We start from the raw sequence: 17,041 nt of genomic DNA, 5'->3' as shown, positions 1-17,041 counted from the left end.
ATACTTTTCTGTCGATTTGTATGCGGCAAAACAAAGTCTAAATCACGATTTGAGAAATCTGTTTTAGCTATGTACTAGAAATACTAGTACATGATTTTGCACTTCCGCATTTTGGATTCCGCCCTCCGCTGCACCAAGTTCAACAGTGTACCGGTATAAAAGATAGTGGAAGTAAATATTATAAGCTTACTGTATAGATTGTTAATATTTGTGGAATATTTGTGAGGAGTGTTGCTAAACCATGTCTCATCAAACTGGAATTAGAGGTAAGCTTAAGTTAAGCATATTCATGTGGGAAAAGTCAAAAGCATTCAGACATTAGGCAAAATAAAAAAATAAACATGTTTCACGTCCCCTCCCGCTTCCTTTTTTGAGGTTTCCTCAAATATATTTTTATTTTTGAAATTCAGTTATAACCTTTCACAAAATATGTCTTGGAAGTTGGAATGCTTTCTATAGCCTTGTTAAGATACAAGAAACATTTTAGGAAGGTTTTGTGATCATTGGAGGGGGTGTAACTCTCAGAACAAGAAATAAAAAGGGCCTCCTTCTTTTCCAGGCATTATTGTATACGCTAAAACAGCTCTAAGTATGGGTATTTACACCAATTTCATGATAAAAATAGAAAATAAAAAGCCCCTCCTCCTCCTTTTTTTCGAAAACCCGGACGTGAAACATGTTTTATTTTTTACTTGGCCTTATGTACAGTCATGACAGTACAGCCATGACAGCAGTTAACAGTACAATGAATGACATTGAATTGATTGTCATTCATGCATGCCATTGTCATGATTGTATCTTGTGCTTGTAGTATATCCGAAGTTGTAATTCTGTGTTTTTGATTGCAAAGATCTGGGATTTTTATTGCTGCTGGATGCTGGAAGTTGGCGTGATGTGTTCATCAACCCTGCCGAGATACAAATGTAGATAGACGTGCATCATTGCATGTCTATCTATTGTTATGGATCACTGAAAGCACACACTCCAGGCATGCATCATTGCATGTTTATCTGTCTCTTAGTCCGAATAATCAGTCCCAGAACAAAATATTAAGTTGACAAGGCGGTAAAGGTAGCGTACATCCTCTTGTTATAATCCAAGATAATATTGACCGTCAAACTCCTAGAGCAGATTACCCAATATCAAGTGCACTGATCAATCGATCGTGGTGACCTCTAGATCTAACAATTACTATTGATCATGTTGAGCGCGTGATATACCAATACCATTAAATGCTGCCGTTATGCTGGTACTTATCCGTATTGATGTGCATTTGATGCTATTGTTATGTGCCCGGGTTCTGTGCCTTGCATGTGCTTTAATATTACATGTATTAAAATGTTATTTTCTTCTCTCTCTCTTTATTTATTTTTATTATTAATCCATTTGTTTATTTGTTTTAGTATATTTAACCTTGTTTATTTATTTATTTATTTTTTTCATTATAATTCATTTATATTAATTTATTCATTTTAGACTTTATTTATTTATTTATTTATTTAGGCCTATTTATATACAATTTATTTATTATTTATTTATTTAGGCCTATTTATTGTTTAAATTTGTGCAAGTGCATGTTATTTTCTCTACATATCTATTTATTTATTATAATTAATTTATATATTAGCCTTGTGGACAATTGTCACACCATTTTCTGAAATTTCTGAATCTTTTGCTTTACCAGGGCAGAAGTTGCGCAATTACGACAGTAAAATGTTTTATTCGATCGAGTAATTATACTAGTTTCAGACTGAGTTCAGTTTAGTTCATAAGTGTATCATAGAAAATAGTGAGATAACATGAATAGGCCTATAATAGCGGCCTATTATAAAACCACATTTATACTAGTAGGCCTAAACTATATATTTTATATTAGAATGAAAGTTCATCTGTGTTGGTAGTAAACATAATTTAGTGGTTTAAACCTTTGATCTCAACACAAAAATTTGCGTACCTGGAATTTTCAGTTGACACTTCGACTTTCATCAGCAGACTGGCAACCCAATTCGCTGACCTCTGAATTGGGTTGCCAGTTTGATATATTTTATGAATAGGCCTATGACATTATAAAATATTTCAATGCAATCCAACTAGTGATATAAAAAAAATAGCATAGGTTGCATTTTGTTTATGGAATAAAACTCATAGATTTTGCCACGTGTACCATTAGGCCGTATATAATTAATGTTATGGTTCTCGTCCCCTCCATCCTCAATTTCTGGGATTTGTCAGATTTTTTTGATTTTTTTAGATTTTTCAATTATTTTAGACTTTGGAATGATTTATGAATTTTTCATACATATAAATAAGTTTATTAGAGAACAAGGACCACTTCCAAGTCTTTTTCTGGTACTCTAGGGGTTTATCCTCAGAATCTCACATTTGAAAAAAAAAAAAAAAAAAGTGCCTCATCGCTTCCTCGAGCACTGTTGGAAAAGACCGAAAACTACAGACAATGCTGATTTTACACTGGAAAAAAAAAAAAAAAAAAACACCTCCCTCCCTCATCAATTCATGAAAATCCTCTGGACGAGAACCAAAATATTAATTTTATACGGCCTTATAATATAACTTTATGAGGGACATAATCAAATACAAAAAATAATTAGGTCTACAAGCAAGGGCAGCGGAACCGGGAGGCAGGGGCCAGTGGCCCCTCCACTTTTTTGACCAGGGGGGCCTGCCCCCCCACTTTTAACCCATAATGTGCTGTGTGTAACATGTCTGGGTGAACATAAGTAATCAAATCTCTATTCTAGACCCTTAACATGCTTAAATAAGAATTCCTTTAAAAGGAATAGGGCGGGGAAATGAAAAATTGTCAAGAGAAATGAAAGAATGAGTAACTCTTCACAATTAAAAACGGGGAAAATATGACACAACATCGATTTCCAATGGTAAGGCGCTATATAAATAAATACAGAAATTTATTTACTTCACAGTTTTTTTCATCCCCTATTCATGATGCGTGAATCACTCTATTGTGGACCATCCTTCTGATACTTGAGTGTTTGGACAAGCGGAACAGTTTTGACAGGCCTTTTGTCTACCTCTCTGATTGTAAACAAATGAGGAGGTCAAAATTGTCATCCTCGCCGAATACATGTAGGAAAGTGAGCGTAATACATGTAGTACAGCACTGTCTATCTCTAGATCTATGTAGATACAGAAGGCAATGGAATTTTATATATAGCAGTTCCATAGAAAAGCTGCTCTATCATGAGACTATATTCTGTTTTGTTTTGCAGTTGATGCAATAAATGTTGGCTGAACATTTTTGACAAAAGTCAATCTTTGACAAGATTTAACTTTGCTACGGAAAGCGCTATAACAAAATGGTTTTCAGTTTTGGCTTTCTTTACTCAAGGGTTTTAATTTGATATAAATTGATGTGGTTTGATGACAAATTTGAATTCGCCTTATACCTACCGGTACCGTACTTTGTACACTACATTAAAAATTGAAATGGTTCAGGGGGACTAGTAGTTTATTTGAGAGCACACATCAAAAGGACAAAAATGCTTTTTAAATGAAGTCGATATCTCATTCGGTTCTTGAGATTCAGGGCATGTGTGAATGCTGATGCAGAAAACTGTACAATATCCCACAATACATCCCTGTCTTGTCCCACAATACATTTGTTTTAAATGTAACTTATTGTATGCAAGTTGATTGTTTTATCATTCCAGTTAGTAGTTATGCAAATTAAGTCACGTAGTAGTTGCATGTGATGATGTGCGACTCTATGTACAATCTTGCACAATCTTAATTTACGCGCTAGAAATCTGAAAAGCACCACCAACTGTTTCCAACAATTATTAAATATTATTTATTTATTCTTTGTCTCTAGAAGTACGTCATAACATGTACGGTAGTAATTATTATATATATTATATATGGTAATGAATATTATCACTGAAAATCAATTTACACATTCATTGATTCATTCATTCTTGCATATAAATACATGGCTCTCGCCAAATTCGGCACCATTGGCAATAATTGGGTGACTCAAGTCATGAGCGGTCCGTTTTTTTTTATAGTGGCCTTTCAGAAAACCTGTCCAATGTATACATTTTTATTTTCAGAAATTAGCATATAATTTGATGATTTTTGTTCATGTTTTTCAGCCCTCCATATTGGCTGTATGTAACCACAAACAGCTGTCAATCATTACCTTACTTCCGTTTTTTGAACAAAATTCGACCTTATGCACAATTAATACACAATTACTCCCGCAATTACTCAAAGTTCATTCTATAAAGCGTGGTGCCGCAACAATAAATGATCCCATAAAGCATAGGAATGCATGTACAAATACAATGTATGTTCCTTCACGTAATTCAAACACACAATATATATAATTTGAGTTTGAATTATGTGAAGGAACATACATTGTACATGCATTCCTATTGTATAGTTCAGTAAGACAGTGAGAAGAAAACGGTCAGCTGACTGTAAAGGCAGAAACACACCAATAATTTGGCTCATACATGTAAGTAATTAATGTATAGGGCCTACATTTTGTATCCCATGCAACCTTGTGCTATTTCTGCTTCTTATGAAGATGAGTCATATGATACTCCCACAATTTTATTGTTAGAACTGTTATCATGTATATAAATGTATATTGTATGGTCCATTGCTGAATCACATTGCTCAATGCTAGTGTCAACATGTCACACCTAAAAGGCCATGCGTTTTAAGTTGGGCCGGTAATGCGTTACATGTTTTCGCCAGATGAAAATTGCATGTTTTTTTCGTTTAGATATGAATATCTTTCACATATTATACCCAACATATATAAAAGTAAACATTTTCTGGCTGCAAATGAACCAAGGAAACCAAAAATGCACTTTAAAATGACACAGGGTGTAACACTAAGGAGTTATGAAACTGAAAATACCAAATATTTTAGGAAAAAAATGTAAAATTTGACAAATTTAAAAAAAAGTTAGCTTCACCCCACATATTTAAAAGTTCCATATTTGAATTCCTCTCAGTCAGAGCTTTAAATACATATAAACATCATAGGGTTCAATAAAATTATAATGATTTTGCGCCAGCCTCTTTCAAGGCATATTTTCCCATTGACTTCAATGTGTAACCAGAACGGAAAATAAAATATGCAAAATTGCTTCTCAAAGCAAATTAAAATACCTGGAATATGATTGTATGGTGTTATAGCATGCAGTTTAAAGTGAATTGTAAAAATGTGTAAAAAAGAAATGGACCTCTTGCATCATATGATCCCTGGGGTCACTTTTATTAAATTTGCTCCTCCTGATCCTCCTCCTCCTGATCCTCCTCCACCCCGCATATTATGCTAATTAGATGCAAATTATTCAAATGTTAATAACTTTTAAAATCTTTTTTAAGGTTTACTGTATTGGTCTCATCACAAGCTTTAATTTGACACCAAATTTAACTACATAGGATGCATATTAACTGAGAAAATTAAAAAGATGAACCCTAAAATGTCGCGCGCATGTAACATCTCCACCTATTTACTGGCCCAACTCAAAACGCATGGCCAAAAAAAACCTTTTTAAAGCCACATCTAAAGTAAAAATATGTTTAGTAAAAGGAAGTCAAAATTTTGTTCTGCACATTCTGGTACCGCACCTTATTTGTTTCAATAATCCAAATAATTTTGTTGCCATGGTGACCCTTTGAATGAAACAGGTTAGGGTTAATTGCCACAACTTCTCACATCAAAGGTGAGTAGAGGACCATTTGCCTCTAGTGCCTGTAAACTTGGCCTTGGTGCCTGTAAACTTCGCCTTGGTGCCCTTCAATTTCAAAGCATTCTTTGATATATATATTGGCATTTGAGCACTTTGCGCACTGGCCTTGAAAATCAGTGCCCTTGAAAAATGAATTTCAAAGCCTGTTCACCAAAGTATAAAAAAAGTAGGCCTATATGGTATAAAATTACGTTCACAGCTGATTGATATTACGATATATACATGTAATAGTGGCCATACATTTAAGATACTGGAAAAGGGCAATCAACATTTTAGAAACTATGCAAAATTGCAACACCTAGATATGTACAATGTTCTTATTTGGCATGGTGTATTGACATGTTTTGAGGAGTGTTACACTTTATGAAAATAGCCCAATTTGAGCAGGTATGTGTAAGGTGCCTTGCATGGCGCTATGGCATCACCGTGGAAAGCCAAAAGTTGAATATAAACAATGTACCATTTATCTCTTTGATTTTTGCAGCTTCTCAGGACTTACTAGCATTGTTTGCTGATGCCAAAAATGAGCAATCAAGTGTAAGAGTTATCAAGGTCACAATTGACACAACTTCAGGTAAGCGCTATTTGATTGACCGGCTGATTAATTGAAGAATTACTGATTGGACTCAACTCAATGAAAGTATGTTCAGTGTAAAATTATGGAATTGATTGTTTAATTCTGCTGTACAAATATATTGCACCATTGTCAGGTGCATGGTGCATGCTTATTACACCAATACCGGTCTACCAGTTCTCCAGCCTTTTTCTTTGCTTATTTTAGAGATGTGCAGAAAACATACTTTTCATTGCATTTAAGCTCAAATTTATTCTCTCTTCTTTTCAGATCCAGAACAGTTAGTGGAGAGTGGTAGGGATGATGTTAACGGAACATGGGAGAATGATATCCTTTATTGTATGGTGCATCTTGCACAAATTTAGAGATTAAGTTTCTTTCTGTCTCCCTACTACCTCAATTGCTTTGTTTGCTTGGAGCAGGTCATGCAGACCATCTAAGATCACCTTGTTGAGAACGAAACCCTATGGTTTGAAATTGCGGGGTGACATTGACACATATGTGACCGTCCACGGCGAATGAGCCGTAAATTCCTCCCCCGGTCAATTTTGTTTTATTTTGTGTTTAAAAAATAAACATAATAAACTTAAAAATGGTATATCATTTGACTTCAAACGATATCCAGAAGCGGAGTTATGGTTAGTTAAACTTTGCTCCTTCAACAAAATTATAGCTTTTTTCGTTTCTATGTGTGTCTCTTTTTCCACATTGCTGGCAATAAATATCAAACAGTCATAATTGGCGGTCATTTCAAATCATCCCCTAGTCAACGAGGTTTAAGAAGGTTCTCTCATTGTTAATTGTTGGTTATGCATACCTATACAAATAACCCACCACTTGAAAAGGATTTAGCAAAAGCAAACAAAGACCAAAGCTATTAAAAGTTCTATAGCCATCTAAGGTAGAAGCTTATTATCCACTTCAATAATAGGATTATTGATTGGTGTTGTGACTATCAAAATAAGACAGATGTCGCGCCAGCTTAAGTGACCGATGAATACGACCTTCGTACACATTTTACACCATAACTCAGAATACAATTTAGGGAATTTACGGCTCGTTTGTGCTGCCGGGTCACATATGTATATGTGCTGAGCACTATACTCTTAAGACAAGGCTTGCAATCAAATGTAAAGAAATGAATATGTAACTTAAAATAAATAAGTAAAGATAAGTCTTAATGTGCTATTTTAAATTGTGGCCCAGTATTTAAGAGTCAGGAAGGGTAACTTGCTCCGCCCTACCCCACCTAGTTGGTATGCCTCTGTTTATCCTAGATTGTTGTTTTTGTCCTTAATAATTATCTTATACATTTTGGTAAAATTTGTCCAATGGTCCAAGATAAAGAAGCCTGCTACATTTTCTACAAGTTTGATCGAAAAGCTGATGATCAAAATACCAAGTGGTTGTTTGTAATGTACATACCTGACAATTCTCCGGTAAGTAGTAGAACTTAAGAATGAATGAAAGTTTTAAGGGGGCTATCATTTTCTTCGGAAGGGGGGGAGTTCATAAATTTTGGAAAGAAAAATAGGGGGGGGGGGTCATAACATTTTTGATGACTAAAATGTAGGGAGTCACAAGATTACAATTTTAGCCTGTTTAGGGGTCTAAGGTGTATCGATGATGGGGGTCATAAAATATTTGTTGCCAAAATAGGGGGTCGCAACCCCGTGACTTTATGTAAATTTGGGCCCCCCGCTGAAGAAAATGATAGCCCCCTCTTACAACCAAATTCTTGCAACTTGGTCTCTATTAAGCTGTGGTGGCTTGCCGCTAACATCCAGTGACCTTCATTGCCAAATGATGTTACTGGGAAGCTGGAGAGGCAGGACTTGCATCATTTAAAAATTTTCACTTGCCTGCCAGACAAGTCCACCTAGAAATCAATGTACCCATTATTCCACATAGTTGTATGTTACTTTCATTCACCTTAGACCTTACAAACTTGCGATATTACAGTAGATACTAGACAAGGTTTAGAATGCAGTGCAGGGTATTTCTTTTAAAGGGGTGCCTTACAGGGGCATTTCTTGATCCACAGACTCATTTCCCCACTTCTTAAAAAATAGTTGAGATTTTTATACTAATTGGAAACTTCTGACTACATGTTTGTGTGCACAAAATTTCTTGCAGATTCATTTGTTTGCCAAAAAAATGTGCTGTAACAAAAGAAAATGGCAACATAGTGGCCAAAGAGCATTACACATTATCATGCATAACTCACAGATTTTTTTAGGACTTCGCCTCTTAGGCTAATGGAATTGGATCATTAGTTTCTAATTGGATACCAAAAAAATGGCAAAACCTCATATTGCACCAGTCCAATGTGTTGCATATTTGATCATATCTTACTTTATACCAATTACTACAAACAAGGACTGTTTCAAATTCAGCTTCATACCAAGAACTTTAGTTGATTGGAACAATTTACCTAGCAACCTAACCATAATCCCGGACAAAGAAAACTTCAAAGAGGCAGTTAAAGAATATCTCAAGACATCATCAGCAAGAAAGTAACAAATAAGCAGCAAGCGCACCACATCCTGTTCGGTTGACTCCTTTGAAATAGAAGGGGTGTTGGACAGTATACGTAAAGAAGAAGAAAGCAGTGGTATCATTTTAATTAGTCATTACAGGAATGATCAGTTTTTTGTCAAAACATACATATTTCTCCAAGCCCAAGTGAATCAAGGATATGCTGGGAATACTAAATATTTCATTATAAGGCTTACGCTACCACTGTTAACTTGAAATGGTGTTAAAATCATCAGGATTAAAGGAATTTTACTGTTTAGTTTGGTACAGATACAATGGTACAATTTGACGCTGGCGGACAATTGAAAACTTGTGATTCACTTCTATTAACCTTGACTGTACTGTAAAAAAAATGTGTGCTTGAGTGTAAACAATGAACACTTTATGTATGTTTAATCTTAAAAGCAAAATATGCTTGAACAAGAATGTATTTTTAAGTGCATATTATATTTTGTTAATCCTTTGTTAATTTGATTACAGCCAAAGTCAAAGATGTTGTATGCCAGTACTAAATCCACTTGCAAATCAGAATTTGGAGGGAAACAATTCATTGCAGATGAAGTAAATCCCTCAACCAAGGTTAGTAACTTTATGTAATCCATTTGAATGCTGTCATCATGGAAACAGATTCGATTTTAATCACATAATGACAGTCTTTTAATAACAATAGATTAATAACATGATTCATGTCATATGCTATTTCCTGTCATTTTTAAGTATAATATTGTAAATAAGTACAAGTACTGTCAGTGATTCACTAAATCAGAAAATCTAAAAAAATCATCAAAAATCATGTTTACATAACCTTGCAAGTGACCACGCCAAAAGCAACATAGTATAGTTAACAACACATCTGCAAATAATAATAATTGCAAAACACAATCCATGATAATAAAAGTGTCCAAGTCACCAAGGTACATACCAGTCCATAACATTGTAATATGTAAAGGACAAGGTTACCTACCCAAATCCTAGTATAAACATTCAAGTCCCATTCAGTGATCTATCAAAAGTGTAAAAAAAATTTAAATTGTTTATAAATTGCTTAAAAGTGAAGGATAAGTCATTCAAATTGTCATTTGGTATATTTGAAATGACAAATTTGGCAAAAAAGAAAGAAAACATCAGTCTTGACGAAGTTGAAGCCCATTCAAATACATGTAGCTAATTTATATACTGTCAGTATATAAATTGCAGATTCATGTAAAATGTCTTATTTTGTCACAAAGCTTTCGGCTGAACCACTGGCAGGCTGAAATAAAAAAAGAAAACATTAATTATCATGATGCGATAATTCTCACTTCTTCATCGATTACCCCACAATAAACTCAACAACTCCAAAATGAAAGCTAAATAAAGTCACCAATTTGGCAATAATATTCGAAGTTTGTATAGTCAGGGCTCACCTTTCTAAATATAATGAAGCACTTGTGATGTACCTAATTAGTACCACACGAGTGATTCAGAGGCACATGTTTGTGGACTTGGCATGGTCTGGAACCAGGCTCTTTATTTTTAAAATCAGTTGTTGATATTATTATTTATTGTTTGTGATATTATTATTATTATTATCTCTTAATATTTAAGTGATACCATATGATTTTTATTAAATCATTATTGTATAATAAATTTAAGCACTATGATTGGTATTACTACATTTAGTATTCCTACAACCTCCATTGTCATTTCTATTATATCAGTATCTATTATATTTAATGTATTACCTTTTCACTTGTTTTATTTTCCATTATTATTATTGTGTTATTATTACTATTATAAATAGTTATGACAATGAGAGTGTCTGTGTTAATTAAAAAACTTATATAATGTGCAATCCATGTAACATTTATCTCATTTACTTATGTATGTGAAGATGTGATTTTATATGTGAAAATAAAATAATCTGAATCTGAATCTGAATCTGAATCTAATTCCTTCCATGATGTAATTGAAATGTTGTTTCAGATTATACAGCATTATTAAAAGCTTATACTATTTGTTTGAGTCTTTTGCCGTGATATTGCGACATTGAAAACCCTGGCAATGCCCACCCTTATTTCAATAAATCAATACGTTAAATGCTTTTGGAGGAAACACAGATGGAGCCTTTAATTTGTAAAAAAATAAGAAAAATTCAGCATAAACTGACTAGATTATAGTCCATGTTGCACTTTAGGAATTGATATTGCAAGTAGCAATTGTAACAAGACCTTACATTATTTGATCATAATTCATTATTTTTGTTATTATCTGTTTATATTTATTGATCTATTTAGTTAATTTTTTTTGCTTTCAAATAATTCAGTATTTTGCCATGTCACAGAGAAACTTTCAGTATATTCAAATGTGGGTGAAGAAGCAGTTAAGGCACTAACAGCAAAGTGTCTCTTTTGTTGTTTCATTGTTTTCTTGAGAAATATATACCCCAGAAACTGACGGTCCAGTTTTGACATGGTTATCAGCATATAGTCATATTGTAGCCTGTAAAGTTGGTAAAAATATTAGCTGGAAACACATTGTATACAAAACATTTTTGCCTTATTTGACAGATGCCTTATTTGGCAGATATTTGAATATTGATATTCAGCTTAATTATTACCCTCCTCTAATTAGCACTTCCTGTGAATTTTCCATCTGGCTTCTGTTAAAAGGACCTCTTTCAGTTCACTTATAGCATAAAATAGGGTAAACATTGTGGCAGTAGCTGTGACATTTGTTCAATGAACATTAATTTAGTAATTCTTTTGCATTGAAAACTGTCCAGTTTGATTTTCAATACTGTATAGTTTTTACAGTTTTATGTTAAAATATCCCATATTATTGTTCTTCTAAATCGATTTCTTCAAATTGGAGCTTGATTTTGCCAACAAATTTTATTGATGTTTTTGGAAATTGTTGCCTCTTTTTTTTCTTTTGGCATATTTTACACAAAAAATAGATAATACAATGTAATTCTGTCCTAATTTGTTTGTTGGAATAAAACTGGAAAGCAGTAAGTAAAGGCTAACATATTTGTCCATTAATTTTGATCTCAGGCTGAACTGACTTTAGATGGCTACGAGGCTCACGTGGAACACAAGGCAGCACCTGTACCTCTATCAATGGATGAACTAGAAATACAAAGAATAAAGGAATCTGAAATCAGAGCAGATGTGAATGTTGACAGTAAACATCAGACAATGCAGGGCGTTGCTTTCCCTCTATCTGAGGATGCCATGGATGCCTTACAGTCACTCAAAGATGGACGTGTTACATTTGTACAGCTAGTGAGTAGAAACAATTTGAAATTTTTTTTTTAAATACCTCACTACTCATGGACCCATGTGTACAAGTTACATGAACAAGGCCTCAAAATTTTGGAATGGCACCAAGTTCAGAAACCTTAATCAAAATGTTAAAAATGACCCCTAGATGACCTTTGCCCCCAAATTCTTCTGAAGAATCCTCGTCTTGGAATCACTCCACTGCAGTTACATCAAAATCCACCAGATTCTATGGGATAAAGGAGCATTTTGAATAATTTTCCTAAATGATCTTTACAGGGCTGTTAGCTGTCACCCATTGGGGCACTTTTTCACACCAAGGTAGTAAAATGTCATGCCAAGATTGTAAAATCGCACAAAATCTCACACATTCGTGAAAATAAATTGTTGCCCTCCCCCCACTTTTTAGGTTAATATCAAGTGCCCTGGCTCAAAATAATCGGTTATTCCTTCATGTAATTATACACGAAATTAGGGTTTGGGTTAGTTTAGGGTTAGGATTAAGGTTAGGATTAGGGTTAGGGTTAGGATTAGCTTACACGAAATAATTACATGAAGGATCGACCAAATAATCATGGGTCAAAATAAACAATGTAGTCTGCAAACATTAATTCATTTTCCGGTATGCCACTCAGTGTTTGACAATTTCTCACCCAAGTAATTACAAAAAGTTGATAGCCCTGTTTTGACCTAAAACATAGCTCACCTAATACCTCGTGGATACTTGTGTCCAATTTGCATGGACATGAGCCTTTTACTTTGGATGTGGGAGCAATTTTTAAAAACTTAACCAAAACTTAAAAGCAATCATGCACCATACATGCTACTCCCTACGCACATGCAGACAGAATTGGGACTGGTGGTTAGTGTCCCCATGAACGAGAACATTCTTTCAGGCATCACAAAAATGTAAGTCTACCACAAGCAGGTATGTAAAACATTTGTCCACAGTTGTCTGGATGTAAGTCAGTGGGTAAAATCTGACCACATTTTGCAATATGCAGATACAACAATTACATTTCTTTTATATTCATTTTTTTTTTCACACCAGAACTTAGACCTTGTCAAAGAAACTATAGAGTTGTCCGACACAAATACATGCGATGTGAATAGTTTAAGCAGCCACATACCAGAGGGCACTTCTAGGTATAATTTCTTTTGTTTCAAGCATCAGTATGAAGGGGATTACAAAGAGGATGTAGGTAAGTAAAAAGACTTTTTTTTTGTTATTAAATTGTCATCAAGGTCTAATAATTATGCAATTATCAAATGAAAAGTTGGTTGTTGACATCAGGAATTATCTGATTGGTTTTAGTGCTTCACTTTTGTGGGCCGAAATAACTTTATATATCACAGAAGAATGCAAGCCTGCAATATAGTAGATGAATAAAGAAGGAACACGGACAACCCAATGATTACTGGCTCAAAATTGCACTATGGCAAATCCGGCTGGGGTCCATTTCACTATACTTTAACCCTTCAAGTAACTGTTCGTAAAGTTATGAATACCCAATAGTAGACATAACTTTATGAAGTTTCCCAGTAGTAAATCCCTATTACTTATGAAGGGTACCATTCATAAGTAGTTAAGTGTAATGGTTCGTAAGTTACCAACAATTTTGAGACTTATGAAACTAAGTAGAGTTGAGTGAAATGGAGCCCCAGTTTGTCGCTCATGGAAGGCAGATATACTAAAATGCAGTAAACCTTTGACGAGCGCGTATTGTAAGGATACATCACGTATTTACTGCGTTGCACACACTTGTCTCTGATTGGCTGCTAAGGCCATATGTTGTTGCTGAGTGGAAATTTATGAATGAACTGTGCGCCGTATGCGTTGTTAGCGCCGAATTTGCAACATCACGGAAGTCGCTCTCGTCAAAGGTTTGCTGCATTTGAGTATAATGTACCTTTGCCATTTGTCGGCAAGAGCCCAAAATCGAATGATAATTTGCATCTTTAAGCTTCAGCGTTTCAAAGATTTGCGCATGCAGTATTAGTGCACATTTTTGACACAAGTTTGATAGTGAAATATTCTGGAGGTACGTTAAGTTGTCTCCATGAGCAGCACGCAAACATGGCGGAGTTGGTACTCTTTGATTCTATCTCGTTGAAAGAGCCAGATTATGAATCACTTGTCTTCTTTTTACCATGCAGTGTTCATCTACTCTATGGGAGGCTATTCAAGTCCCATTAAAGAGCGTATGCTGTTCTCTAGTGGTAAAGCACCTTGTCTATCGGTTGTAGAAGATCATCTTGGCATCCCTCTGGTTAAGAAGGTAAATATAAAACAGCAGAAATAATAGATGATGGGAGAACGTTAGCGTGGAGGGACCAATAAAATATGTGTACATCCATATCAAAACGATGCACTTGTGGCTGCTACATGTGTCTCATTTCACATAATAGCTAGAAATAAATACCAGACTCATATCAAGTGTAGGTCACTTCAAATCATCCCCAAGTCAAATTGTATAAGGAATGTTCTCTGTATTCCCAGATCAGTCTGGTTTTTATTCCTAACTATTATGTGAAATGAGACACATGTAGCAGCCGACACGTGCATCGTTTTGATATGGATGTACACATATACATGATATTGCAGTGTATCAGGGTCAATAAATAGATTAGGTAAATATAAAATGAAAGAATGAATGGGATGAAATGAAATAAGGAATGAAATGATTAGATATTAATGTCATACTAATGAAAACATGGGATCAAAATAATCTTGTCTTAATCAAGCGCTCAACTGTGGCTCAAAAATACTAAAATACCATAATGCCCTTGAATTAACTCCATGCTTGCTGTAATTTTTGCTTTGAGGTGTGGAATGTATGCACAATGTTTTAATGCACACAATGCAGTTGTCATAGTTATCTTTTCGACAACTATGCATGACAACCACTCAGTGCGTCTACTCTCCATACCATAATTGAAGGTTTTAATTTTGACTAAGGCTGTGTTTGAGGGCTAGTGTTGATATGAAGATATGATGTACACACTACTAAAATTGTTCACTCATGTTATGCATGTACAAAATCATAACTCTCATCTCTCTTTTTGCCACAGGTTGAAATTGACAGTACAGAGAAAATCACAGCTGATTCGATGATGGATATTGTACATCCTATACGTAGTGTGCACAAACCTAAATTTGACAGACCCAAAGGACCTGGTGGTCGGTCGGGTGCAAGACGTATCATCAAGAACACAGACAATTAGAATTATTATTGTTTAATATCATCACAGTAGAATGAATCATTGAATTGTTTTCAGTGTGATAAATCAAGGTACGAAAAGTACACAGATTTTTCAAGTGTGAAGGATTCCCTTTGAAAATGCTACATCATTTAAGTGGATGCTAATTTTCAATATTCAGTGCTGGTGTACATAGGAATAAGTTAACATTTCTTGTGTCTAATCCATCTTGATTCTGTACTTCTATGCATGTTATATCACAAGTGTCTTTCTATATTCAGGGTTCCCGCAGTCCTTGAATTTGAAAACACATTTTCAAGGGCTTGAAAGTCCTGGAAATTTACACAAGGTCCTTGAGGAAAGTCCTTGAAAATTGGAATTTTACCTTATAATTTTGACAAAATTTGGGGGAGTTAATACACAGCTTTTTGTGTTGTGCTATTAAAGTCCTTGAAAATTATACTTTTGGACCTTGAAAGTCCTTGAAAATTCCTTGAATTTTAAAGGCTTCAAGGTGCGGGGAACCCTGTATAATAATATTGCACTTGCTTTGTCACACTGAAATTTCACAATTTTCTTGTAGAGTAAAATCATGGTTGCACTTCATTTAAGTTGCACACATGAAACAAATAAATGAATGAAATTAATTTCACTTATAGTGGGAATTAATAGATGACAAGTCCCAAGCTTTATCTGGTAGAATCGCCTGTCATTTGAAGGATAAATTTGGGACTAGAAATACCAAATCCAGTTAGGCTCAAGGTGTGAACAAATTTTAATCTTTCCCCAGAGTAGCCAGTGCACATAAACGTTGAAAAAAATCCCAGTGCATCTGATCGATTCGAACCGGCGACCTTCATGATACTAATACGACATTCTAACCAACTGAGCTAAAGAGGCACATTGGAGAAGAGCAGAAGATATACAATCTATTGGTATTATGTTCAAATGGCGTTCGTCGCATTTCTAGCGGAAGGCATCAGGACGGCATATTTATAACATATACACAAAGTCACATATGGTCATTTTCACAGTAAAGGGTGTAACTTTTGATTTTTTTGGTCAAAATTTCAAACCACTTAAATATGTTTCTTTTTACTGAAATCATGCATAGAAGTAACTTAAATTCCAGTAAAATAATGTTCCAAGGCTTAAACCTTTTGATTTCTAATAAAAAATTTGACATTTCCATAACATTTTGGTTAAAATCTAAGAAAAAATATATTTTACATAAGCTCAGAAAATTATGACATGAAAGCTGGAATACATGTGAAATCCCATTCCAAAGTAAGTCAACAGATATAAGATACATTTTATACCATGTTTTGCTATGTTTGTAATTGCAGTTTTGAAAATTTTTAACATAAAGTGTCATTTACAATGGAAATTTCCCAACCTTAAACATGTTTTTTAAGTTTTAATTGGGTTCTTAAAATAATTTGAATGTCTAACTTCATGTACAAATACTACTTGATAAAAGGAACCTCCTAGCCAAGTTTCACAGAAATTGGAGTTATTTTTTTTTTTGGCAATTCAAGCGATTTGTGTTTCGGAGGCTTCAGTTAACAACACAGGGGATCATAAAAGTAAAATATTTGGCTAACTACTGCAAGTTGACATGAAAAAATATGTAAACAATATCACAATTATCAATTTTCATGCTTTGCTTCTAAGTATCGAATTTCAGTTGTGACAAAAATTAAATTATCACAGCAAGT

At 34.4% G+C, this 17,041-nt stretch overlaps 1 protein-coding gene across 1 annotated transcript; it reads left to right on the top strand.

The window, feature by feature from the left end:
* The first annotated feature begins 100 nt into the window (after positions 1 to 100).
* LOC140148686 (twinfilin-1-like) lies at positions 101 to 16,337 on the top strand. The gene is made up of 9 exons (XM_072170723.1): positions 101 to 266; positions 6,232 to 6,321; positions 6,592 to 6,650; positions 7,635 to 7,760; positions 9,340 to 9,438; positions 11,895 to 12,125; positions 13,174 to 13,324; positions 14,280 to 14,401; positions 15,195 to 16,337. The coding sequence occupies exons 1-9, from the start codon at positions 242 to 244 to the stop codon at positions 15,345 to 15,347; spliced, it is 1,056 nt and encodes a 351-aa protein (XP_072026824.1). The 5' UTR covers positions 101 to 241; the 3' UTR covers positions 15,348 to 16,337.
* Positions 16,338 to 17,041: the final 704 nt, after the last annotated feature.

The sequence above is a fragment of the Amphiura filiformis genome, chromosome 3 (assembly GCF_039555335.1).
Source record: "Amphiura filiformis chromosome 3, Afil_fr2py, whole genome shotgun sequence".
In the NCBI taxonomy this organism is placed as follows: domain Eukaryota; kingdom Metazoa; phylum Echinodermata; class Ophiuroidea; order Amphilepidida; family Amphiuridae; genus Amphiura; species Amphiura filiformis.
This window is presented reverse-complemented; position numbering and strand designations above follow the sequence as displayed.

Excerpts from the sequence above, each read along its gene's own strand:
- LOC140148686 (XM_072170723.1), top strand. The coding sequence starts at position 242 with ATGTCTCATCAAACTGGAATTAGAG. Across the intron at positions 6,651-7,634 it reads ACGGAACATGGGAGAATGAT|TTTGGTAAAATTTGTCCAAT; the intron begins ATCCTTTATTGT and ends TATCTTATACAT. Across the intron at positions 13,325-14,279 it reads GGATTACAAAGAGGATGTAG|TGTTCATCTACTCTATGGGA; the intron begins GTAAGTAAAAAG and ends TTTACCATGCAG.